Raw genomic sequence first — 26,720 nt, 5'->3', positions numbered from 1 at the left:
CGCTTTTAAACCACTGCCTCTGGTAAAAACTCGTACATTTTTAAAACGTTTTTTTTTAAATGACATCTTGAAATTGTTTTTTTATATCACCAGAAAAAAACGGTAACCTTGACTTTCTTAAAATATTCGCAACCACCCAGAGTAGAAGGCGAGTCAAAGCTGGTAATTCGGAGAATGGTGGATGTAAAGGTACGGGTTACGCGTTATCTACTTATTCCTCATTCCATACGGCGTACTATTAACGTACGAAGACCGCGAAAAAAGCTAATATCTTTCCATTATGAGGAAAGATTACGAAAACATGTTTTTGACGAAATACTGTTTGATCTCTAAAGGGCATATCCGCATCTTCGCGGTTTTCTCGGCATAAGTGGGTTGGTTACGTCATGGACGCTTTTTGGCGTGATTTATATTAGGCCTGTATTGAGATGAAAAAATAAGGCGTAGAATCGGTAAAAACCGTGAAAATCTCGAATAAACGTGGGTTAGGCGACTTTCCCCGCCTAAAAATGTTGGGCTTGGATCCCGGCCGGGCCTCCCAAAACGATTTCGACGCCAAAGTTGAAAGGGCGTACAGACGTCGCCCTAGAAGCCGTGGGCGCATCGACACGGGTTGCGTGTGCGCTTATTAGACCATCGACTTTTTCCGCCTAAACTAATAACATCTTGTCATAAAACATCTACATTTGGCCATTATACCGAAACAAAACCTACTCGTTTGACGCGTTTTCTGTGGGTCACCAAAATTTGTCTTTTTATCTACGTCTCTTTGACGTATATGAACGTTTCGTTTCGGAAGAAATATGTGAGCGAACCCCGCCCTACTCTGTTCGCTGCAGGTTTTAAGGACGCAATTCTTTTACGGTTAACCATTCTGAAATAAAAACAAGGACAATCGGTTTTACGAGAGATACGAACGAGTCACAGTGTAATTTGTAAATTTCGCGTTCTAACGCTTCTGATGATCGTGCTAATCGTGAATATAATAAAAACTCGGATTATGTAATTATTTAATCATGATTATTTACGAAAAATCCGGATATAGTCCATAACTGCACGAACTAATCTCGTAATTTCACGTATAAAAAAATACATTCCACGAAACTAGATTGCCTTGATCAGTCTCAGATTCAAATTTCGTCGTGGGTTTTATCGGGGAGTTTCGAGGGGCTGAACCCAATCCGTAATCGGTGTACAAGCATGTAGCTTTGATTGTACTAAAGTTATTACGTAATCGATTACAGATTTAGCACTACCAAAGGCTGTACTCGCTGTAATCGGTGTACAGAATTTAAGGAAGTGGTTAGTCCCTCTGGGAGTTTAACACTTCAGTTTCTCTTATTTCAGGTGTGGTTAGGGATAGTACAAACTTAACCCTTACTTTATACCTTGGCCAGGGTTGGCAATTTTTTGATTTTTCAAAAAAAAATTAAATTAATCGATTTTCTTTATTTAAATATGATTTTTATTGATTTTTTTATTTTAATTAAAATTTCAAAATTTTATATAATTTAGTATCATAATTTTACCTAAAACAAATGTTTTTAATTTTTAAAGACTAATATGTATAATGAATTTATTAAAATTAAGCTAATAATCATACAGAAGTTTTATTTTTTAAAACCTATATTTGTACTTTTACAAAACAAATTCGGCGGAATCTCCACCCACAGGTAGAATCCAATGCAACATTAGGGGGGAAGTACGAGAAAGATTATATTTAAACCTAAATTATAGCAATTGGCGAGGTTTTTTCTTTTTCGAAAATTCTTTATGAAAATTGATTTAACTGTCAACTATACGTAAATTCCTACATTTTCGATAGGCTATGATTTCGTAAACGTGGTATTGATCTTTGACCTTTTTAATTTTGGTAAGGTTGTAATAACGAGGTGTATTTTCTAATTGAACAGCGCCAGTACAGCAAGGAGGAGACTGGTCGAGTGGTGCTCTACACCACCTCCATGGGTGTCGTTCGCCGGACCCACGATTTGTGCAGGAGAGCCCGGAACATCATGTACACTCTGATGGCCAGATTCGAAGAGAGGGACGTCTTCATGAACCGGCTCTTCCAGCAAGAGGTCTGCGAGAGGCTGCATCTCGACCAAGTCATCGTCCCGCAACTCTTCGTCGATGGAGTACACATAGGGGTACTTACTCGTTACGTTCTAGATAGGGATGTCCCGGCGAAGAAACCTCGATTTGGCCCGATAATTGGTTTTGGAAATTTCGTTTTGCTCTTTCTCGTTTTCAGAAATCCCTTCCCCTTTTTCCACGCCGACCGGAAACGCGTTTCTTAAAATTTTGTTTATTTCCTTCTCGATAGCGGCGAGTTATTTTTAGGTCGATCGATTCTCTGGATTCTATTGGGGGTAATTTGTTTTGGGGAAGAACGACGCCCAACCGTTACGCGCATTTCAAACTGGAAAAATGTTAATTTCGTCGTTTTCTTTATTGACACGGCTTTCTGATTCGATTATCGATTTCGAATCGCTGGTGATTTTGTTCTGATTGGAAATTTGAATCGGGAAAAACTAAATATTTTAATAAGAAAATAAATTTTAAGGGAGCATTAGCATGGCGAGGAACTAAGATTTCGCATTTTTTTTATTTGGCAAGACCACGCGGAAACGTAATTTAACTAAAAAGGGTTGGGCACACTCATTGTGAAACCAGCGTTTCTAAATGACAACGCGTCGAGAGCGTTATTGAGTCACCTGATCTGAGATTTCGAAGTAGATTTGTTTGAGTCGACAAGGTTCCGAATACCGCAGACAGCACTGTTTGAGTGTACCGTTCTTTATTTGATGGTCTAGTACGAATAACTCGTCCGCGATTTAGTCTAGCTAATACGGGTAATGGTGGGAAGATTGGTACAGCTCCACCCTAAATACCTCGATAAGTAGATCCGTGTCTGTAATTTGTAAGTCGCGTAAATCTTTCTTTCAACTGCCTGGCCATAAAAAAGCATTACTGGCGCGGGGGATACGGCATTGTACTTTTAACTGAATCGATTTGTCGCTTGGCTGCTTATATCGTCGTCAACTGGTAATAACAGTACTACCGCCCATAAAAAGTCTCACTTATTTCGTGTAAAGCTGACTTCTACGAATTGTCTCGGTGTATAAATTTTCTAAAAAAGGTTAAAATAATTCGTTACAGAACGCTGACGTCATAGAGCGGCTAAATGAGACGGGAGAGCTGAGAAAACTGTTGGAACCGTACAAGGTACGTTTATTTCGGCTTTCGTTTTCGTTATAGGTCTATTTATTTCGCTCGTTTTCCGTTCTTGTAACATTCTATTTTTCTCCACCGAAACAGAGACAATCGGTTGGAACAGTTTGCCAAATGTGCGGAGATTTCCGTTTTCTGCCTTGCACCACTTGCGGCGGAAGTAAGAAGAGTATTCAGCATCGTCATCAGTTTTCGGAAGAGATAGTGGCTCTCCGTTGTATGGTCTGCGACGAAAATGGCCTCATTAGGTGTACCATTTGCCTCAACGATGACCAGAGTTAAGAACTTTGACGAAAATGGTGAAAATAGCCGTATTTGATACGCGAAGGGAGTCCATTGTTTTTAATGGATTTCGTATAATGTAAAAATAAAATGTACACATTTGTTTAGAAAAAAAAAATGAAAAAAGACTACTGAAGACTATAATGTTGTTATCGCTCTGCTCAATTATTATTTTTCGCGTTTTCTTATATTTTATTTTGTGAAACGATAGTGGTGCTTTTAATAGAGTCTGTTGAAATGGAATATTTTGTAGGATTGTTTATTGTAAATTATTCAAGTTATTTTCCAAAAAAATTCAGCCACAATTCACAGCACACAATGTCCAAATATACCGCGCACTCTTCGCTAAATTAACCACGTTTTTATAAATAATTAAAGATAAAAACGAACACACGCAAAAATAGTTCGCGATTACGCAAAATTTAACGTATTGGAAGTTGGAAGAACTGCTTTTTCACAAATAAATATTTTTTGAAATATATTTGTCTGATTTCGTCGAAGGATTTAAAGCCAAATGACATTTTTGTAAAACATTGTAGACCAAATCGAGTTGCTCCGTGTAAATGGACCTAACATTTCTACAACGTGTTGACTACATAAACGCTTTTGTTGGCCAAGTTTTAAAGAACGGCTAATTTTTCTGACCGAGGCTTAGCTTCAAATATTAAAGTCTAATAATTTTGGTATATATCCTTTTGATTACACAAAAGTAAATGATAACATAAATAGCGAATACTTTTATTCGTGTAAATTGACATATTTTGTAATAGAAGGGGTGTCTTTTTAAAGAATTAAGACGCGAAGTCTCAGAAAATTTTCGTGCGGCGTGTGAACGAAAATGAAACGTGTTTTTTGAATTCAGTCGAAAACTGCTCTCCAACAAAATTGGGCCATAAACAATATCTGTGCATGTGCGAAGAAATTCTGTTGATTGGTGTTTTTTTACACATGGCCGCTATATCATGTTATCCATTCGTACATGCACAGGGAATGAACCTTTGCGCTCTTACTATGTTCTTTTATTAGCCCGACAAAATATTCTAGACCCATCACGTCGAGACAATTGGCTATACAGATAAATCAAGAAATACAGCAAGTTCCTTGCGGAACTGGGTACTGCGCGTGAAACACTTCAGATGCTCTGGAAGAGAGTTCCAGTCCTGGGAGGAAAGAGTGCTTTCTTGTATGTACCAGTCCCTTTTTAATCAGGGAAGAATCAATTAGCTGGATCTGATAGCACGATAAACATATACAAGAGAGATTGAGAAAGTTACATCTTAACTAGTTAAAGGGGTCCATCACAGGGATGAGGGGCAGGAAAGAAAACGACCCTTTTTTGTTTTTATGTTTTTCCAAAAATCTGCCGTAGGAATTTGGCACTGGTAGTCTTAAGTGTTTGGGCATAGCGGCCGCTTTACAAACTCCTTTTTTTGGCTACGTTCACCAAAGAAAGCAGTGCAAATTCACTTCCCTCATTTCCACCCCTTATCCCTATGATGGAACCCTTTAATATTTACAAAAATTAAAGATTAAAATACAGAGAGAAGTTCAACAGCTGCAGAGCTACCATGATTTAAGTTCTTCAATGGAAAAATATAAAGAGCTTATTTAAAAGGGTTTATTCGTAGACTTCCCCAACGACCGATAATCCTTTTTTGTGAGCAGGACCAGACTAACATATTGGGGGCCCTGTGCAAAGTAGAATTTGGGGCCCCTTAGAAATTCAAACCTTACTTTGGTGCTGTATGACTTTAGTCTGAGATAAATTTTACGATATTAAAAAAAAATGAAAAAAAAAACATTTATTTCGAAGACGGGGGCCCCTGTGCCATGGCACACTTGGCACATGCCTTAAGACGGCCCTCAGCAGACACTTAACTAATTCCTCCCCATAAATGTTATCATTTCTTAGATAAGTTACATTCGAAAAGCTCCAACACTCGGCGAGAACATGGGCAATGCCTTCTCAGAGACGGAATCCAGGACTATCGGTAACCAGTTATTATAAAAACTCTATTCCCACATCCTTCATTAATTTTTGCCATACATAGCGTGTGTGTTATATTTGTCAACTTCTTGGCGCCATTTCTATGTAGTTTTCACGAACAGAGCATTCCGAACCTATCTTAACTTTCCCCCAACGGCAGACATGATAATCAGCTGACCCAAATTGGACAAATAGCTTCGAGTCTAATTACGTTCAATGAAGGTGGACCACGGCAGCTCAAACTTGATCACCGCTTTGACTGTCAGGAAATTTCCGCCGACTGCTGTCTTTCCAACGGGAAATTGCGTTTGTTCAAGCTTCCGGTTGGTATGTTCTTTAAAGCAAAGAATGTCGTTTGCGTGGGGGAGATTTGGTACGAACACAGATTTACCAATTGTCCTAGTGACAGTGTAAGCGTCGTATGAGTGATAGTTTGATCGCACCCGGATTTAGATAGAGTATTGGCTTGATGTGGCTCTAGCTAATCAGCTTCTGTACCTTAGTGTATAAATATTCCCAATGCGAAATATACTACTACCAAGGATGATAAAATACTGGTGCAAGTCCAAGTTGGAGCTGGGCGATAATGTCAGTGTCGAGAAAAGGTTCGGACAGGAAATTAGCATTAAGACTAGGCCTGTGCGAGTACTCGAACATCATCGATTACTCGGCATTTTTTGAGGTTGAGTACTCGAATAAGCAAAAAATTGGGGTCTATATTCTTTGGAATAAGTAATGGGAAGATACTCGTCGATTATCGAGTACCAACAAATTACAAAGAGGGGTTTTTGCAACTTTTTGGGGTGGCAATAATAAACGGTACCTACAAGACGTACAAAAAACAAATGCTTTGAATAACCTTGGAGATGGATCAAGGTTTTTAATACTTAGTGCGCCTGCGCGGTTTTTCTCCAAACAATTTGATTAAGTTTTGGTTTGGAGTGTCACTTTGATGTCTGTTCACGAGTTAGGAAGTTAAGACTCCTGAGTCCTAACATCCGACATACGGACAGACGGTACATTAATAATTTAAAAAAATTTATATTGTATTGTTATTTTACTATTAATTAGGCTAATAGCCTAGTATACTAGTCTTTTATATCCCACTAAGGTTACTAAAGTTGTGGAAACTGTGGTTCATTTAAATTAAAGGAATATTTTTCAGCTTAGAAAGTTAAGTTTATACTCATTTTAAATTTAATTTCCTAATTACTTGAATAAAACCATTTCCTAACTCGATAACACTACTCATTAAAAATATTACTCGAGGTTTTTTCTGAATTACTTGACTCGAATAATATAAAATTTCCCCTTAATCAAGTACTCGATTATTCGACTCAAATACTCGATGAAAAAATTTCGTACTCGATAACTAACTCGATTGCCTAAAACCACTACTCGCACAGCCCTAATTAAAACTCGATGAAGTGTCATACTTATTGTACTTATTCTGTTCATTATATTTGGTGAAATGGATTTTGAAATATCCCAGAATTTATCGCGCATCTCTTACTTTTACAATCTATAGTTTAGCTCGTTTCTTGTGATCACGAGATTTTGTTTCCATGGTAACCTATTCAATAGCACAAATATATAAGAATTTTCCATTTTTAGGTCCACTTTTTGTATGTTCCGTGTGCAACCAGGTCTCATTTAAATATTTTTATGTTATACAGAAACATACTTAATTATGAGTAATTACGTTACCACTTTTTCGCTACTTTTGTAGGCTTTATTCTTCTAAGCTGCCAGGACGCTATTAACGCCACTGTACGCTTATTTGCGCGTAAATACTTTATTTCGAAAACCCAACTATCCAGAAGGTAGAAATGCTTACCCATAGCCCTAGGAGGCTTAGCGGCTATGGCTTACCAATCTTTTAGCGTTTTTTATTTACTGCTCACGAGCGCTCTAGATGGTTCTGATCATGGGCCAAATAATGAGAAATATCATTATTTGTTGGCCCATGTTCTGATCAACATTTTATTTCCTATTTGCGTGTTCGGATCTGCTCCAATCAAGATTCGCGTGTTCCATTTCCTGCTCTCGGTGCTCCGAGGTCGCCCAAAACTGATCTGCCGATTTCGACAGATCAAACTTAGGGATCAAGATCGAGATCGAAGCAAATTTTTGTGTGTTCCTTTTAGGTTTTTTCGCAAAATGGCAGACCAAGACGCTAAAATTCAAATTACTATCAGACTAAAAACAAAAAAGCGCGGGAATGTGTTTATGAAATATTCGATTTGCGGTTTTACTCTGGTCCAGCGTGGGAAATAAGGCGGTGGCAGTGGGCAAATGACCAGTTTAAAAATTGTCCGGACCAGTTTATTAATTAAATCGGAGGGGGGGTTAGTCTGGACCACTTAATTAATTCGAGGTATTTTAATTTTTTTAAGTGATTCTGCTTGAGTCTTTTGAAATTGGTAGGTCCAAATGTTATATTATTAGTCTTTGGATTTGAAGGTCGGTGTAACGGCGGCTGTGGCATGTTTGTACACTCCAATTCGAATTCACTAGGACTGTGCGAGTAGTGGTTTTAGGCAATCGAGTCGGGTATCGAGTTCGAAATTTTTTTTCATCGAGTATTCAAGTCGAGTCGAGTAATCGAATACTTGATTAAGGGGAAATTTTCTCTTATTCGAGTCAAGTAAATTAGAAAAAAACTCGGGTAATATTTTTAACGAGTAGGGTTATCGAGTGTACTTGATTAGGAGCTGGTCTTATTCGAGTAATTTGGAAATTAAATTTAAAATGAGTATAAACTAACTTTCAATGCTGAAATTATATTCCTTTAAATTTAATTAACCACAATTTCCAGTGGTTAATAACCTTATAGTGACTAGTGGGATATGAAAAGACTATTATACTAGGCTACTAGCCTAATTATAGTAATTAATAGTAAAGTAACAATACAATATAATTTTTTTAAATTATTAATTTACCGTATGTCCGTATATTGCTTAGGAGTTAAGACTCCTAAGTTCTAACGCCGGCCAGCGTTGCCAGGTCAAAAACTGAAAATTATTGCACCCGTGATAGAAAATTATTGAATTCTTGGAACAATTATTGCATTTCCTCTTATAGGCCGTATTCAAAGAACTTGTAGTTATTTAAAATTTTAATATTATTTTCTTTATGAAACATGAGTCAAAATCACCCAATTTAGAGATATTAAGGCGGAAGTCGGTGGTTTTGTGTTTCGGGGTGATAATTAGAGATGGCGCTATCGTGCTGGAGCAGAACAGAACTTTCAAACTGCCGCAAACTGAGTTTAGTAACTTTAGTTGTGAGTTACAGCTCCAGGCAATTTTGTTTGTATGGGGCTGAACATGAATTAAAATCATAATAAAAATTATTGAAAATATGGTACAACTTAAGGAAATTATTGCATAAAAACGTACCATATGGTACACGGCTAAAATTATGATACGACCAAGATTTCGAAGTAAAATTATTGTAGTGTACCATAATTATGGTACGCCTGGCAACGCTGACGCCGGCCGACATCTGAATTCGTGGAGTGACACTCCAAACCAAAACTAAAACTTAATAATATTGTTTGAAGAAAAACCGCGCAGGCGCACTAAGTATTAAAAACCGTGATCCATCCCCAAGTCATTCAAAGCATTTGTTGTTTGTACGTCTTGTAGGTACCGTTTATTATTTCCACCACAAAAAGTTGCAAAAACCCGTCTTTGAACTTACAGCAGCTCATTCGAGTAACGGATACCCGACTATTCAATTTTTTGGTACTCGATAATCGACGAGTATTTCCAATTACTTATTCGAGGTCCAGTTCGGGTACTCGATTTCAAAAAATACCGAGTAACCGATGATGTTCGAGTACTCGCACCATAGAAATAGAAATGAGACTAGAAGCAAGATTAAACTGTGGTGATCGAGATGTACGAGTAAGAAGGCTGCCATGAGAGTGGAATCACTAGCATTCTTTGTGGGAGCACGAATTCTATTTAAAAAAATTGAAGGTTTCATTTTTTTTCATAAATGGTACACTCTCATTTAAGCCTTATATCTTTCCCTTTTCTCTGGAGATTACCGGATAGCGCAGTGGTTCTAGTCTCATTTCTATTTCTATGACTCGCACAGCCCTATACTTCACCAAAAAAACGGCTAAAAGTTAAAACACGCTATTCTAATGTAGCAGACGACGTGCACTGGTCATGGTCCAGTTTATTTATTTATTGGTCACCTATCCACTTTCAAAAAAATACTTATTTCCCACCCTGCTCTAGTCAATATTATACACTCTTTTATATCCTTATTTGTGAGAGCTGCCATTTTATTACAGGTCTGATTTCAAATAGTGTATGGAAGGCCGCTTCACGCGGTCAAGTGCATGCGACATCTCCTGCTGATGAGCACGTGAAGGCGCCCTTATCTGTACTATTTTAAATTAGGTTTGAAAGGTTTAAAGGTTTTTATTTGCCGTAAGAGAACTTACACTCTTTTGAAACAAAGCGGCTATGAAAAATGGAGCTCAGCAGCGCGTTAAAAATATATTCAGATAATCATTAATGGCAGCACTTTCAGAAACAAAAAAACAGAGATTATCCGAACAAGTTAAACAGGAAAAATAAAACTAAAAGGATATAGAATCCATATACATATGAAATAAATGAAATGTAAAAATATAAATTGTATACAAAAATACATAGAGATACAAAAAATATAAATGGCACCGAAAATAGGCGAGATAATTGAGAGGAACTGACTACTGGTAGAGGGACTAATTAAGGCAAGTTGCTTCGGCGCCACTCCAGTTTCAGTTTTTGCCAGAGTGTAAGGATGGATGCGACCATTTCAAAATTCCAAGGGGAGCCGGTAAGACCAAGTAGTAGTTCTAAAGGGTCGTCACGATGGACCAAACGCCAGTTGACCTGATTTGTGCCGAGGGAACGCAGAGGACAGACGAATAGTACATGGAGAGTGTCCTCCCTAGCTGCTCCACAGAGTTAGCACTCAGCGGAGTAAGGGACTAACTCGGCTTGCCGTACGCTGGTTAGCTGGGAGCCTGTGCGTGCTTGGAATAGTAACCCACTACTGCAACTGCCGGTATAACAATCCTCCGTCTGGGGAAGTCGTTTGAGGGTATATATGCCTAAACTACGCTTGTGCCCTACCTGACTCTGCCAAAACTGGGCAGCAGAAACCGTTATTTCGGAATTTACACAATTCAACCACTGCCTATAGTTAGTCGCATGACCACGTTTAGTACCGATCCCATACTTGCGGTCTAGCCGGGCGATGCGTGCGGTCCACGCTACCTCGTAGCCATTAGATTTAATAAAGTCATAGACCTGCTTCACAATACGTGAGTGATCGATAAATTTCAACCATCCCAGGAACCTTACCTTGCTACCATATTCATGGAGGTTCATAGTGGACCAACCCATCTCGCCCTGTATGGCTGGGGTGGCCGCAAAAGGGCCAGTGTGAAGCAGCGCTTTGCCAACATCACGTTGATTGCGATCGAGACAGTCAGCTGTAGACTTAGAGTAGCAGACTACCTCGTTCCCATAGGTGAGGGCGGGAACCGCCACAGCCTTCCACAACGTACGGCCGACGGTATATTTGTTATAGGAGTGTGACGCCATATTGGTGACTGCCCACCTCAGTTTATTCGCCTTAGCCTTCATAAGTTTTTCCATACCATGAAGATAATCCGCCTGATTTGTAATAAAAATGCCGAGATAAGTATAGCTATTGACGACCGACATGGGTTTACCTCCCAGAGAAAACGAGTCGATGGCGTAAGTACTAGACTGTGAACTTTCAAAAATCGTTATATTAGATTTCTCTTAAAGTAGTCAACCCCTGCCTCGCAGCGAAAGTAGCGCAAACATTCAAAAGGCGTTGTAAATCAGTTGCAGGGTTAGCTATAAGGACCACGTCATCGGCATAGAACAGACACGAAATCCGTAAGATTCTAGGCGGGCCAGACCGACTCGGAAGAGATGCCCCCGCAGTTAAAGCTTCAATATTATTTGCCAATTCATCGATATAGACACCAAACAGGAATGCCGACAGCGGACAACCCTGACGGAGGCCCACCTTGCTCTGAACGGGGAGAGTAGTGAAACCAGAGAGGTTAAAAAGGTACCGGCAGTTGACCTATAAATGGTTCTGGTACGCCGTTACCCCGAAGACTAACCCATAGTTGGTCTCGATTGACACTATCATAAGCACTCTTAAAGTCCAGAAAGGCGAGATAAAGAGCACGCCCGGTCTTTCGAGACAGTTCAATTAAAGTAGTGAGCACAAAGAGATTGTCGGCAATTCTACGGTCAGTCCTAAAACCACATTGAGCTTCGCTGAGAAGCCCGTGAGATTCAAGATACCCACCTAACCTATCCTTGAGAATCATAGCGTACAACTTATACAGAACCGATGCTACGGCAATGGGACGATAAGAGGCCAAATCAGTGATATGTTTACCTTTCCCTTTATAATTCAAAGTAACTCGAGTAATGGACCAGTAACTAGGGGTTACGCGCTATCAGGCATTCCCCGTAGATATCATCTAACCCAGCTGATTTGCCCCGCTTAAGTTTCCTAAGGGACGACTCCAATTCTGCCATAGTGAATGTGAGAAGCAGACTAGAGTTAACAGGGTTGGGCGGAGCGGGAGGGGCTTCGGTAGGGGGATGAGGGCGACAAGGGATGGATTCCGGGACGATTCAGCCGGGGCTGAGGGAGACAATAATTCTTCTTCTAGATCTTTGAAATGTTCCTCAATTCTCATGCTGACCGAACAAATGTGAACCATCTTTCGCGCGAATCCCTTTGAACTGGGTGGCTAGCTTTTTGCCTTCCTTTCGGAGTTTTTTAATACGTTTCCAGAACTTCTTACCGCGATCCTTGCCAGCATCTTGAATGTTTTTCTCAACTTTTTTGTTAACAGCTTTCGTTTTTCCATTGATAAGGGATTTAACCAGCAGCTTGGATTGTTGGTATGTGACCCACTTGTCCTTAATAACGTCTGCAGCTTGGTGGGTGGGTGCGAAGGGCCTCACGATGATCCTTGTTGGCAGCTTTACGATCAGAAATAGAACGAGCTATATCTTTATCCCACCAATTTTTGGGAGTGTGTCCATTATAACTAAGGAATGGGACGTTTTTCGCCTAGGCAAGGGTTTTGAGCATAGAGTTATGAATGGTTTCACAAAAGTAGTCGTATGTCATTTCTGCAGCGGTATCCTCAATAGCACTATCCATTTCCTTTTGAAAGGACTTTAAACTTTCTGTATCGTCTAATGTCCAGAAGAGTCGAGGTGAAGCAGGGGTGGTTTAGCGCAGGCCGACCAGGCGGGAGGGCGTAGGGTTGGAAATTGGGGCGAGGTCGACGAACAGCGCGTTATGGTCGCTGCCAACACTTAAGGATCCTAATTCATCGATTTGCATGCCTGTCAGGGTATCATAGAGTGGTTCGCTAAAGAGAGCATAATCGATGGTGGTCTGAGAGTGATGGTCATGGTAAATGCCTTCGCAGCGAGGTGAGAGGTTGCCGATTACTAAAGAGTGGGCCTCAACAAATTCCTCAAACATCTGGCCATTCGTGTCTTCAGGCCCAAACTCACTGATGAATGCATACTTGATGTCCAGCGGTAAATTACCCCAAAATATCTTGGCTCAAACAGGCATACAGAGTTTCATTAGCGGCTATGGCCTCTGGTTTCGTACTGGCCGCACAGTAGACTATGACAAAATACACGTTGGGACTACTTTTCAACATAAACCCCATATGGTCCCTACAACGCTTGGTTCTAGCTAGGAGCAACAAACACAAAACCCCACACAAGGAGAACGCAACCCGTCAAAAGTCGTCGATTTTAAAGGCTAGCTGCGTTCTCCTTGTGTTTGTTGCTCCTAGGTTCTAGTAACAATTTCGTTGGCCTCCAACAGCACTCCCAGTCCTCCGCCTTTCTTGTCGCCAGTGGTACGGTTAGTTCCAACCCATTGGGCATTACTCAGGTAAGGGGGCTCCTCGCCATCTCGAAGATTGGTTTCAGCCAGTCCCAGAAAATCCAACCTTTTAGCCAACATAACACAATTCTTTCAATTCTTGCCATTTTTGCATACTGCCCTTCTGAATATTTAAAAAACCACATCGAAAATGCTGCGCATCAGATTTTTTCTGACTGTTCCGTTTCCCTCGTTTGGTTTTCCTACGCTTGAAAGCAGGGCTACGAGCAAGTCGGTGCCCTCCGAGGGCTGGCTGAACCTCGAGAGAAGCAGTACAAATTGAAACTTCATCCACTGGCCGAAGAAAGGGGGACCCAAGAATAGTTTGTAGAGCAACACCAAAAATGTACATAACACTCAACATTTCAAAAAATAAAGAGAAACTGCGTACATAGTCATAGGCTACGTTCAGCAGCAGTCAACGGAAAAAAACCCGATGGATTTGATATTTTCCACCGATGAGCTTTTTCGTCATAATGACGTCGTAAGTTGCTGAACGCTTTTATTAAGTCATCGGTGTTTTTTAAAATGGCGTAGCTTTTATAGTAGTTTTACGTCAGAAATGACGTCAGTCATCGGAAAAACCGACTCCTCAAGCCGATGACTTCGGTGAGTAATCGATGACTATCGTGAGTTTCGTGACGTCAAAACCGGAAACGCTACAAAGCGTACAGTAGGAAACCGATGCGGTGAGTCCGATGAGCTCTGCTGAACGTACCCATTATTTAATAATTCAAGAGGCCGGTAATGAAATGGCCGACTTCGTAAAAGAGTGTTACATTCATTGAGTTGGGAATATTAATCTAGAGGTCCAATCAAAACGTCGGATTTCAGTATTTCGCGAAACAAGTTTTTAAAAATAAGAATACTGTCGTCTGCTCCCATCGGCGTCCCAAATGACGAGAAAACGTTATCATTCTACCCGTGGCGTCGTCTATCTCTCAATGGTTCGTTCAAATAAGACGCGTTTTCAAGCAAAAAGATTTTTTTTCTTCAAAATAATGGATGGCGCCACGGGTCATATGATAACGTTTGCTCGTCATTTTAGAGCAGACGGTACATTCGTATTTTTCAAAAACATTGGGGCGAGATCTATGACGTCAGTGCTAGAGCTTTTTAAATTCATGACGTCGTCCGGAAAACAAAATGGCGTAATACTTTCGAAATATCGAAACAGCGGCAATTTTATCTCTCGATTTCCCGAACAATTAAGTATTAACCTCAGTTTTAAAAGTAATATTTCACAATGAAAATGGAAGAAAATTCACAGAGTAGTAACGTAACAGAAGAAAGTGAATCTAAACCACGTCAAACACTAAGAATAAATAGTATGTTTTGCTTTGTTGAAAACACCAAGGCTTAAAGTAATTGGAATTGATCGTCATAAAATGTCGTTTACTTTCAGAACCATCGGGGCAACTTGATATTGGAGAACATTATATGGTTAGAAGATCTGATAATACTTGGCGTAAGTATATGTATGTTTGTAAATTAATTTCAAATAATTTAATGTGAAATACCTTTTCTCAGATCCAGCTGAGATTATTCAAGTACGAGCAACTGATCAAGAGAATGAAAAAAATGACTACTATGTTCATTATGAAGGATGTAAAAATAGCATAACATTTCATTTTTTTGAATTAGGGCTTAGTTTGCAATTTTCTGTTTAGATAATCGTCGACTGGATGAATGGGTTGACAGGGAGCGGTTTGATCTAAATTTTACAAACCGAGAGCTTTTAGAGAGCAAAAGTTGTATACTTGGTACCTTAAGCGGAGAGCAAGGAGACCAACCAGACAGAAAAATAACTCGCAACCAGAAAAGAAAGCATGATGAAATTAATCATGTTCAAAAAGTTAGATAATAAAATAAATATCGTTTAGCATCATTTTCTTAACCTTTCGGTGTATATTTGTAGACTTATGCTGAAATGGACCCTACAACAGCAGCCCTTGAAAAAGAACACGAAGCTGTAAGTTTACTGTATTATTCATTGAATTCACTAACTTTTAAAATACAAAAACCAAAAAAAAAAACATTTCATCTAGATTACCAAGGTAAAATATGTTGACAGAATTCAATTTGGAAAGTACGAAATAGATGCCTGGTATTTTTCACCTTTTCCCGAAGAATATGGTAAACAAAGCAAACTCTGGATCTGCGAATATTGTTTGAAATACATGAAGCTCGAAAAAACATATCGATATCACCAAGTAATTAATAAAATATTTTACTTATTATTTGATCATTTATATCAAATACATCTTTAAAAAAAATGTAATTTATATTTGATCCCTCAGGGAGAATGTACATGGCGACAACCCCTTGGTAGAGAAATATATCGTAGAGGTACGATATCTGTCTGGGAAGTTGATGGGAAAGAACATAAAGTGAAATAAGCATTATCTTTAATTTTTAATTAGAAAAATTTACTTAACATTATTATTCTAGGTGTATTGTCAAAATCTGTGTTTGTTGGCCAAATTGTTTCTAGATCACAAGACGCTATATTTTGATGTTGAGCCTTTCATGTTTTACGTTCTTTGTGAAGTTGACAAACATGGAGCCCATTTAGTGGGTTATTTTTCCAAAGAGAAAGAATCTCCAGATGGAAATAATGTAGCTTGCATTTTAACATTGCCACCCTATCAGAGAAAAGGATATGGAAAATTTCTTATAGCATTTAGTGAGTATTTTGTATGATAAGTAAAAGTTTAGTTTCATTTAATGTATTTGCTTCCACATGACATAGGCTATGAGTTATCAAAGCTAGAAAACCAAGTTGGGTCACCAGAAAAACCTCTCTCAGATTTGGGAAAATTAAGCTATCGGAGTTATTGGTCTTGGGTACTCTTAGAAATCATGAGGGACTTTCGTGGAACTCTTTCTATTAAAGATCTGAGGTAATTTAGTTTTCTTTGTTTTTCGCAAAAATATAATATTTATTTTACAGTCAGATGACAAGTATTACTCAGAGTGACATAATAGGGACTTTGCAAAGTTTAAATATGATAAAATATTGGAAAGGACAGCATGTGATTTGTGTAACCCCAAAATTGGTGGAAGAACATTTAAAGAGTGCGGAATATAAGAAACCACGGTTAATTGTTGACACAGAATGTTTACGGTGGGCTCCATCGCGTAAACCTCAAACTTCGCGATTTGGGAAGAAGTAGATTGATTTTGTTCCATCAAGATTTATTGAATATATATTTCAATTTGTGATGTAATTGGATTTTACCATAAAGCGTTTTGACAAATAGATTTTTTCTTTACAAAATATTTATTATACCATTCACGATTGTTTGAAAAAATAATTTTTACCTTGTGAGAGCATCTAGGTCCAACGAATATTGGGAACCGTTGCTACGTTTAGTCACACGTCTAATGCTACTGAAATTCCCAGCAAGCGCGCGACCCGGTTAGCCTCATTCCTCTATAGGGAAAAATATGCTTAACAGTTACTGCGCAAGTGCGAAGGTGTCACACGGAGTGGCTGTGCCAAAAATTTCAAATCTTGAACGTAAGCTACATCACCTCATAGCTATTAAAGATATTATTTCTTATTAGGCAGACCGCTTAAAAATTGACAGGCGAATGCCTACAGAGGACGCTATCTCTTGGAGGAATTGCGCAGAGTAAGTAACGCATTTTTTTCGCCAGTAGTGAGATGACCCTGTGGCTTTACAAGCACTCCTCTTGCAATGAATAAACTCAGCAACGGTTCCAATTTGTCATCTAGTTTTTATTCGGTAGCTTTCTTTCCATAAATCCTCCCTGACTGTCTGGCCCTCCTACTGAACTTTGCTGCCAGAACTTTGACAACAGCCTTGGCAGTTACCAGACTTGTAAATAGTGGCTAATTTCATGAGGGTCCACTGCACACAGACCCCTCTATCATTCTATCGACCAACTTTACTTAGGTGTCCAGGACCCTCTCCTCTCTAATCAGCCCTCTACCTTATTTACAAAACTTTGTATTTCCTTAGTTCCTGTAAAAACCTTTTCTTAAAATCCCAGCTAGTGAAAACTCCATTTATGGTATACTTATTTTATACCCCCTCTTTAGTTTTTAGGCCTACGAATATTTCACAATGTACCAAATTCTTCCCCTTCCTTTTCTTTTCTTCCGAGAGCCAGCTCGACCCTTTCTAAACGACGGCTGGTCAGTGGCGCCGCCAGGATTTTTTCCCACGTAGGCACTACAATTTGGGGCCCCCTCTTGCCCACCAATTTTTAATATATTTACTTTAACCATAAGTAACATAATAAACATAAGTATGACACTACCTATTTACCTAATGCATTTTCTTTTATAATGGTCTGTTTCGCCATTGTAAATTATTATGTGACTAAAGACTAATAACTCTCGGCGAATTCCTCTTAGTCTTTGGAAATCAAAAATGTAAATAACGCTTACTATGTGTGAAAATATTTATGCATTATTATATAAGGAGATAAAAATAACTATTATAAACATTAAACATTAGCTAGTTATTTTCGAATTTAAAACATGTGTTTTCGCTGGTATGAATAACTATGAAACTATGCTACTACTATAACTAACAAAGTTACTTTGTCAGCTTATCTACAGGGTGATTCAATAGTCAGTACAGAAACTTCTGGTGGTTCTAGGGGTTTTTGTCGCGTTTCTCTGCGACGAGTTTAAAGAGCGCTAGAGGGCTTCAAAGTTTTACCTACTACCCCCTGGAAGTAGGCTGCTGTAAGCACGCACCCACGAAGCAGGAAAAAAACCATTTCAGGGCTTATTACCTACCCATTCGAAACTATCACGAGATTGAACGGCATCGCTAGTAATTATAGTAGACTCAAAATATCGTTTAATAGATCCAGATTGGCTCTTAATTAGAGTCTCTTCCATTTTGCGTTTTCTCCGCTTTTGGAAACCAGGCGGGGTTTTTCTCAAACTCATTTTAAACTAGGTTGTCTCAATAGAGGTCTCAAAATTAATTTAATCCTACACTATTTTACAATATTTAAATGTAGATAACTCAACTATGATCGCGAGTTCTAAATTGCTGCTTAACCGGCGCCCCCCCCCCCCCGTTCCTTTATTTATAACCAAGCTGGGCCTTCTAAAACGCGACCGAGAGAACAGTACCTAGCCAAACGCACCTTGTATCGTCCAACTGCCAAATCAGCAGTCGGTCTAACGAGAAATTGGCCGAATGAGCAGTCCAGTCTGCCAAACGAAACTCTCTAAACTACTCAATGCACTATCGTTTTGGTCAGATTCTCATATACTCTCTTGGATTTGAACGTTGAAGGAGGTTTCCCTTAAATAAAGATATTTTTAGACTTTTACGTCGTCTTTACTTTTAATAACTTAGTAACCCTAACGGAGCGAGGCAATAGTACGGCCCTCTGACGTTTTTTCAGTCGGCGACAGAGAAGTAAATAAATTGCTCTCCCAATCCCGGTAGATAACTGTTGTATGATTTAATAAGGCAGCAGTCGTAGTATACAAAAATGGTTAAGACTTTATTTACATTTAATCATACATGAAGGAGATAGTTGGTTTGCCGTTAGAAATATAGGCAGGCGGTATTTATAGTGGAAACTAGGCGGGAAATTGTCACGTGTTCTTACAGTTATTAACGCTCATAGTTTAGCGCCATCTAGGCATATACAACAACTCTTTTTTTTTAGATAATTAGTCTTGTAAGTTTCATGACTTCACGGCCTGAACGTATTGTCCGAGTTCCTTCAATCGTGGATTCATGTTGGTTTGACACAGATTGGTTTCGTGAAAAGGAGGACATGTCGGTAGAAATGGTGAAACTGGAATCTGTTCGGTGGTTGAAGGAAGGACATTCCCTAATTTGGGTGGTTTGTGACGTCCGATAAGTTCGAGGACTCTCCTTTGAAGGATCTGGCCGGTCAGTTGAGCATGGACGGGCTCCTATCGTGCTGGGAAATTCGTTAGTTTCCGCTGGTAGGGAAGCTGGAGGCAATAGCTCTCGCCAGTGGCGTAGCTAGCATGGGTGACACCCGGGGCGGATATCATGGTGGGCTACTTACTAGTCTCTATAGTTTGTGTTTTCACGGTCGGGTGTCACCCCCAAATCACGCCCAAACGGGAGGCACCCGGGGCGGACCGCCCCCCCCCCTAGCGACGCCACTGGCTCTCGCTGGTCTTCCTCTCTCTGGTTGTTTCGGTTCTGCGTTGGTATTCGTGGCCGGCAAGATAATGATGCGGACAAAGGCACCTGACCATGGGCACCAATGGCCTGATTGGGGTTAGGTGCAGTGTTATTCTTGTTTAACGGAAGCATCATAAAAGATGGAGTATTGCTGTCTTCCCATCGGCCATATGAGGACAATGTCGGTTGCTGGTATGGCGCCCTCGACAATGTGGGCTGTATAGTGCCACAAGCGCCAAGTTCAGGATATCGTAGTTGCGACGGTCCGGGTCTTAAGTGAATCCTTGTCTTCCTTCTTTACGATTCGTGCAGGTTCCCAAAGTCTATGTGAAGCCTGATAATATACGCTGTCTCCTACTTTCAGGTGAAGTGGAGTAGGATGTCGCTGACTTTCTCCGACTTTGATCAGAGACTAGCGTCTGCGATTCAGTTGTTCCCTGATATGACCGATCGGAAATTGTGGTTGAAGCGTAGTAGTTGTTCGTTCGGAGCTGACGTCCCATAAGCATCTGCTGGTAATATGGTTAACGCCCCATCTTAGTAAAAAATCTTTAAATTTGTATGACGAGAATGGAGGACCGTTATCGGTAATTAATCGTTGAGGTGCACCATACCTTGCGAAGTGAGGTTTTAGGAAATTTATTACTAAGTCAGCCGTAGTTGTTCGTAGCTCTTGCGCTTCTATAAACTTTAAGAAGTAGTCAACCAGGGGGGCGATTCTGTACAAATTCGAATGGGAATTCGATCTCGATACCCTATACCATGTCGAGATCGACTTCGACAATTTGCATTGATTTATGCTTATTCGAAATCTTTACCGAATACCATTCGTCGAGATCTCGAAGTTCGAAATGTAGTTTTCGATCGAAAATTGGATTTCGAATATTTACAGAATAGGCCCCCTGGACTTTCATTTTGGAATTGCCAAGCTGAAAAAGGTCCGTTGCTACCGCTTCCCAGGGAAGAGTGGGAACTTGATGAGGGTGAACCGGAATCTTGAAGTTTGCTGGATCACGAGTACGGCAAATTTGACAACCCTTGATGAATCTAGTAATATCCTCTGCAATCTGAGGCCTTCGCAAGACAAGCAGTTATACCTTGATGGACCGAGTGTAATTGCTTCATCACGTCCGGTCGCATAAGTGGGGGTATGACCAAGCGTGTGCCCCGATAGATGATACCATTCAGTTCATGCAATTCCTCCTGGTATGGCCAATAAGGGGAGACCTCTGCTGGAACCCGTGTGGTAATTGTTTCGTGCGCTGGTAATTGCGCAGTGGGAGAGCTAAGAATTCTAGGCAGCCGACTGAAAAACTACCTAAATTATTACACAAGTGGTTTAAAGAACTAGGCGAATGTTTGATTGAATAATTACAAGTTTAATGACATAAATTTAAAAACATTATTACAAGCGCGCGTGAATAAAATTACATATAAATCATTAGTAGTGAGAGTGGTGACCCGTTCCATGAAGCGACCGAAAACAAGTGTTTCCAAATTAAATTTTCTCATCAGACGTAATGGGGAGCAAGTTTAAAGTTCACATTTATCTGGTCTATTATGTTTTTAACTTTTTTATACATTTAGAGCTAAATATTGAATGACCTTTTTTACATTACAAAATAGTTCATATTTATTTAATTTTTAAACCGTACATTAATCGATATTCAAAATAAAAAAAAATGGGGAAAACAAATTGGTCGCGTAACTTTTTTACAACCCGTTTTTGTGATGATGGCCAACCGTTGTAAATATACGCCAAGATCGTCTGGTAGGTCGAATCATCTTTTATGGCTTGTTGCAGTGCAGAGTATTTATCGTCCGAAAGAGATGTAAGGGTGTGTATTGTAACGTAGGGTCCCTCCATCTCCGTGTAGTTAAGCATCTTGTGTGCCAAAGGCGCACGTGAAAGGGTGTCGGCTATCTTCAGCTTGGATCCTGGGACATGTGTCAAAGTGAAGTTAAAATGCAATAGGTGCATTACCATTCTTTGCAGGCGCGGTGAGAATAAGTGTAGTGGTTTATGGACTATTGCTGTTATGGGCTTGTGGTCCGTTTCAATGTCCACCTGTCTCCCCGTGATGTAGTACTGAAATTTTTCGCACGCATAGACAAGTCCAAAGAGTTCACGCTCAATCTGAGCATATCGCCGCTGGGTGTCGGTGAAGGTTGTTGATGCATACTCAACCGGTCTATCGTCTTGTAAGTGGGTAGCACCAATACCATCCGAACTAGCATCCACGGTAATCCTACAGCGTTTCCCAGGGTTGAAGGCTGCAAGGACAGGAGGAGAAGAGAGTAAATGGTTTAGAGTATAATATGTTACTTGTAGGTTGGCGGTCCATAGAAACTCCTTGTCCTTTTTTAGTAAGTCCCGTAGAGGAGCAGCTTTTTCCGAATATGATGGTAAGAATCGGGTAATATAAGTCACCATACCCAGGAAACGCTGAAGTACACGCTTATCTCGAGGGGGAGGTATTTCAGTTATCGCCCTGACCTGGTCTGGATCAATCTCTATCTGCTCTGGGCTGATGATATGTCCCAAGTATTTAATCTTGGAGACTGCTAGCTGGAGCTTCTTCTTACTGAACAGCAGTAAAAAGTTGGGCGTGGTGTAGATCATTTTTCGCCCTCAGTAAAAAGTCGTCGGTGGAGATGTGTGTATCTGGAAACTCATGTCTAGGAAAAAGAGTATGCATCACTTCTTGAAAAACTTCAGACGCCGTACTAATGCCGTAAGGCATGCGAAGGTAGCGAAATGTTCCAAATGGAGTGGCAAAGGTGCATAAGAACTTAAGAAGGAGTTTTGCTCAGTTAATTTCACCTGCCAAAATTATGCACCCTTTGCGTCAAGAATAGTGAATAATCGGCTTCCATGAAGTTTGGAAAACAATCTCTTGACCCGTCGGCGCTGGAAAGTGTTTCCGTTTTATGGCAGGGTTGAGCTTGCGTGGGTCGAGGCAAATACGAATTCCTCCATTGGGCCTTCTCTCAACGATCATGGGATGGACCCAATCAGTGGGCTCGGTGACTGGACCAATGATACAATGTTTAAGCATTTGTTGCAGTTCAACGTAAACTGGTTGATAGAGAGCCTGTGGAATTTTATGAGATACAGAGACATGAGGCGTTGCATTGGGTTTAAGATCTATATGATACTCAACAAGAAGACACCCAACACGGTCAAAGACATCGTCATATTGTTGGATAATGTCGGTGGGTTTCTTGTGTGCTTGTAATTCAGAGGTTGCAAGAGGCTGTGGTATGAAAGTCTTTCTCATACGCTGAACAAGGCCCAGTACTTCCGATGCATATGCACCCAGGATAGGCGTTGCCCGTCCTTGGGTAACAAAAAACTCCAAGGAGATCGTAGCAGCAAAGGAGGTAAACATCATGTCAATACTTCATAAGATCGGCACGGTGTGGCCAGTATAGGCAATAATACGACGACATGATGGCTTCAGAGGTGGTTTTCGTGGTATTGCATCATAGATGTGTCCAGGAATTATATTTACTTGAGATCCAGTATCTAGTTTGAAATGAATTGGGTAATTGTTAATAATGACCCGTTCATACCATTCGTCGTTGATTGGAGACTTTTCAAGTCCGTTAGTGACGCTGCATATAGTGGTGAGCATATACAATGAGAAGTCGTGGGATTCGGGGGGCGAAGAAACAGGTAGTTCCAGAAAATAACCGTCCGGGTGCCCGGTGCTTGTTGGGTAGGCGTCCTGACGGTCGGTCTCGACGGGCGTCGGGCATACAGGCGGTAAGTATTCCAGTGAGTGTAGATCGTAATAAATGGGTGGTATGTGGTGATAAGTAGTGTGGCTGTCGTCATGAGGTATCGAATGTGGTAAGGTCGGAGCATCCAAGAGATGTGTATGAGATGACCTGCTTCTACATGAATTCGCCCAGTGACCCCGACGATAGCAGTTGTGACACAAAGAGGCAGCGGCCGGGCACCGCACTTGACGACAGTGGAGTAGTTCACAGTTCAGACAAGTATTTCGCGAAAAACGAGAAGAAGATCTCCCAAAAGATCCTTGGGACGCATGAAACGTACTGGTGGTCATGAGGTCGTAGATTCGGGCGGGGACCAGGAGATGAAAGATTGCAACTTGCGTTTCATCCGTTTCATCACTGATTTTCGATGCCGTGGTGAACAACTTAAAGGTATTACGATACGCCGTGCATGCAGCAGCCGGATTAGAGGTTCCAGGATCGAAATGGTCAAGTCCACGGAAGCGGGCAGCCATTGCGGCAGCGGCAGGACAGCCAAAGAGAACCGCTTGGCTAGGCAAAGTAGACAGGTAGAGGGTGAATCTTCTGACACCATGTTGTATGATTTAATAAGGCAGCAGTCGTAGCAGAAATACATGTATTTCTGGTCGTAGTATAAAAGAATGGTTAAGACTTTATTTACATTTAATCATACATGAAGGAGATCGTTGGTCTACCGTTAGAAATATAATAATACACAAAATAAGAAAAAATATATAAAAATTTACCTGCAACTGCTATAGGAACATAGTTTTTCGCCATATTAGGAATAGTAATATCCATAAGAATGAATAATAATAATAAAAAGGGTGAATAAAAAATCCATACAGAATAACTTTAAGTTTCGTCATGTAAGTAAGTCCGCAGCACGCTTTTGAATGTGTAATATGATTTTTGGGTGGTTGCCGAGTAGAGGTATTGGTTCTGGGTTTAGATAACTTAAGAGTATGCCCGCGAGTAGTGGAGCCCGAATTGAAGGAGAAAAAATCCGAAAAGTTAAGGTCAAGGAGATTGTCCCAAAATTTATATAAAAGACACTAGTTGGTCAGTTTGTGGCGAGTAGCTATCGGTTGAATACCCAAGGGATTTCAACCGGGATGTGGCTGGATGTTTTTCTAAACGAGTGACTAGCTTCGAGAATTTGTTTTGAGCTTTCCGTAAAGCAAAGAGGTCCTTAGTTATAGGTGTGGGGTCCAAATCAGGGAAGCATAATCAATAAGTGGGCGAGCGAGGGAATTATACATCTGTTTAATGAGATGTTGGGAGCGAAAATTAATCTTTTGAGCGGGGGGGGGGGGGTAGAAAACCAAAGGCTGAAGTCCATCGTGACCCCGAGATCACGTTCGGAAAGAAACGACGGAATAGGTCAGCCTTTGATGGTGTATACAAACTGTAGGGGAGCTAAGACAATCTGATTCACATCGTTCTACTCAAAGGCTTCGCTTTGTAGGGCCACCCTTTGTTTACGACCCGATGGAAAGTTTTCTAGTCAACGTAAAGCCATAGAAATCGGATAACAAACTAGAACGATTTTTGAAATTTTGTCGCGGGTTCCGATTAGAACTTTTAAAAAACCCTGCCTTTGGCCCATGCTTTTCTTTTGGCTGGCAAGGAAAGTTACGCCATCGGTGCCAAACTGGTGAACTAACACTCTATTTCGCCTAAAATTAAATGGCCGACTTTAGCTCGACGCTAACGCGGTTTTTTTTACATCTTTAAAGTAACTTATGTTTAATTAAAGTAATCAAATCGTGTAAGAGTACATACTCAAAAGAAAACATATCTTTTCACAGGTTAGTGTTAGAAATAGTTTTCTTTTTACCATAACTAGAAAACGCGTTTCTTTCAAATCATAGAAAGATAGTTTTTTAAATAAAAAATGAAGAATGGTTCAAAATTCCGTAATTAAATATTTAATTTTGTAATTACTCAAACAAGAACATATCTTTTCACAGGTTACTGTTAGAAATAGTTGTTTTACGAGCAATGGTTATGGGGAAAACCGGTGCATAGTAATGGTTTATCGCGAATATCTACGTTATTATTGTATGTACAGCTATAAACCCAAGTATGAACATTAGGGTCCGGCTATTTCCTACAAAAAATGTTCTATGAACATTTTACATACGAGCAATCGTGGTTTTAACGTTGTATCTGAAACGCGTCTTACAATTTTGCGCCTTCGTTGACTTAAAACGCATCCGCCGCTCTTCATGTAACCGCGTTTACAATTTACCACCCAGCTAACTCTTGTTATTTTTGAAATAAATCGCTTGAAAATGAAGCTATTGTGAAGGTTGTGTGAGACAAAATGATGGGAAAGTCGGAATAATGGGTCACTTCAATTTAAGTTCATATTGACTGCCGTAAGGAATAAATCCAAAAGACCAGTATCAATGCTTTGAAAAGAAAACACGACATGTAGAACGCGAGCGAATCAACCTACCAAATGATATAATAAATATTCAACATACAAATTTTCCCGTTTATATGAACTTAAATGTAATATTAAATCGTCTTGAAAAACCGTTTATTGCTTTATAACATTCAAAAATAATATTAAAATTATTAACATTAATAATATAATAAGTTTGCGTTATAATTAACCGATGACAAAATTCGTGAAAAGTATTAATATCGTTCCGAATAGTTCTTTTTATAAAGTAACGTGGCCTTCTTGTTGAAATGTTGCTCTTACGTCACAGTCTCTTACTTTGACAAGCCTACGAGCGCGCGCTACAGTCGCGAGGAATATAGCTTTTTCTAGAGCGCGTGCAAATCGCTCGTGCGAGGAATACACTAATAAAGCTGGGTCTTGTGAAGTAAGAGCAACATTTTAACAAGTTGGGCAAGACCACTTTTTATTTTATAAAATCAACTATTACAACCTACTTTCTAAAATCTCATTTTTCTTTCTAATACGCGAGTTAACAACACAAACTTTACCTAGACGAGCAGATGCTCGGTTATCTACATGGTGCGGGAAAAATATTATTTTTGAATGTTATAAAGCGATAAACGATTTTTCAAGACGATTTTATATTACATTTAAGTTCATATAAACGGGAAAAATTGTCAGTGGAATATTTCTTAAATCATTTGGTAGGTTAATTAACGTTTAATTATCGCCAACTTTACATTAATTTCAATGGGGCGGGGGAAAACTTTTAACCAAGTTACGCGCGCGCGCGCCTCTTTAGGCAGCGCAGATGGCGTTACTGTCGTTTTAGCCAAGAATCTAATCGGTACCTTGTCAGCCATTCGATTAAGCGTTCTAGTTTGTTATC

General features: G+C 39.9%; 2 protein-coding genes across 2 annotated transcripts in view; both read left to right on the top strand.

Moving 5' to 3' along the window:
* The window catches only part of LOC149935352 (uncharacterized), a 35,369-nt gene extending 31,412 nt beyond the window's left edge, over positions 1-3,957 (top strand). Inside the window, exons 2-4 of the mRNA XM_090153910.1 lie at positions 1,914-2,150; positions 3,163-3,228; positions 3,322-3,957. Coding sequence (XP_090010036.1) covers positions 1,914-2,150; positions 3,163-3,228; positions 3,322-3,516 — 498 coding nt within the window. The 3' untranslated portion in view covers positions 3,517-3,957. The remainder of the gene's footprint in view (positions 1-1,913; positions 2,151-3,162; positions 3,229-3,321) is intronic.
* A 10,649-nt stretch (positions 3,958-14,606) lies between these two features.
* mof (males absent on the first) lies at positions 14,607-16,757 on the top strand. Its single transcript, XM_090180566.1, has 10 exons — positions 14,607-14,814; positions 14,892-14,954; positions 15,017-15,094; positions 15,157-15,341; positions 15,405-15,458; positions 15,535-15,699; positions 15,787-15,876; positions 15,938-16,172; positions 16,239-16,389; positions 16,440-16,757. The coding sequence occupies exons 1-10, from the start codon at positions 14,733-14,735 to the stop codon at positions 16,660-16,662; spliced, it is 1,326 nt and encodes a 441-aa protein (XP_090036692.1). The 5' UTR covers positions 14,607-14,732; the 3' UTR covers positions 16,663-16,757.
* Positions 16,758-26,720: the final 9,963 nt, after the last annotated feature.

The sequence above is a fragment of the Leiobunum rupestre genome, chromosome 7 (assembly GCF_980474605.1).
Source record: "Leiobunum rupestre chromosome 7, qqLeiRupe1.1.hap1, whole genome shotgun sequence".
Lineage (NCBI taxonomy): Eukaryota > Metazoa > Arthropoda > Arachnida > Opiliones > Sclerosomatidae > Leiobunum > Leiobunum rupestre.
The sequence above is the reverse complement of the archived record's forward strand: the minus strand, read 5'-3'. Positions and strand labels throughout refer to the sequence as shown.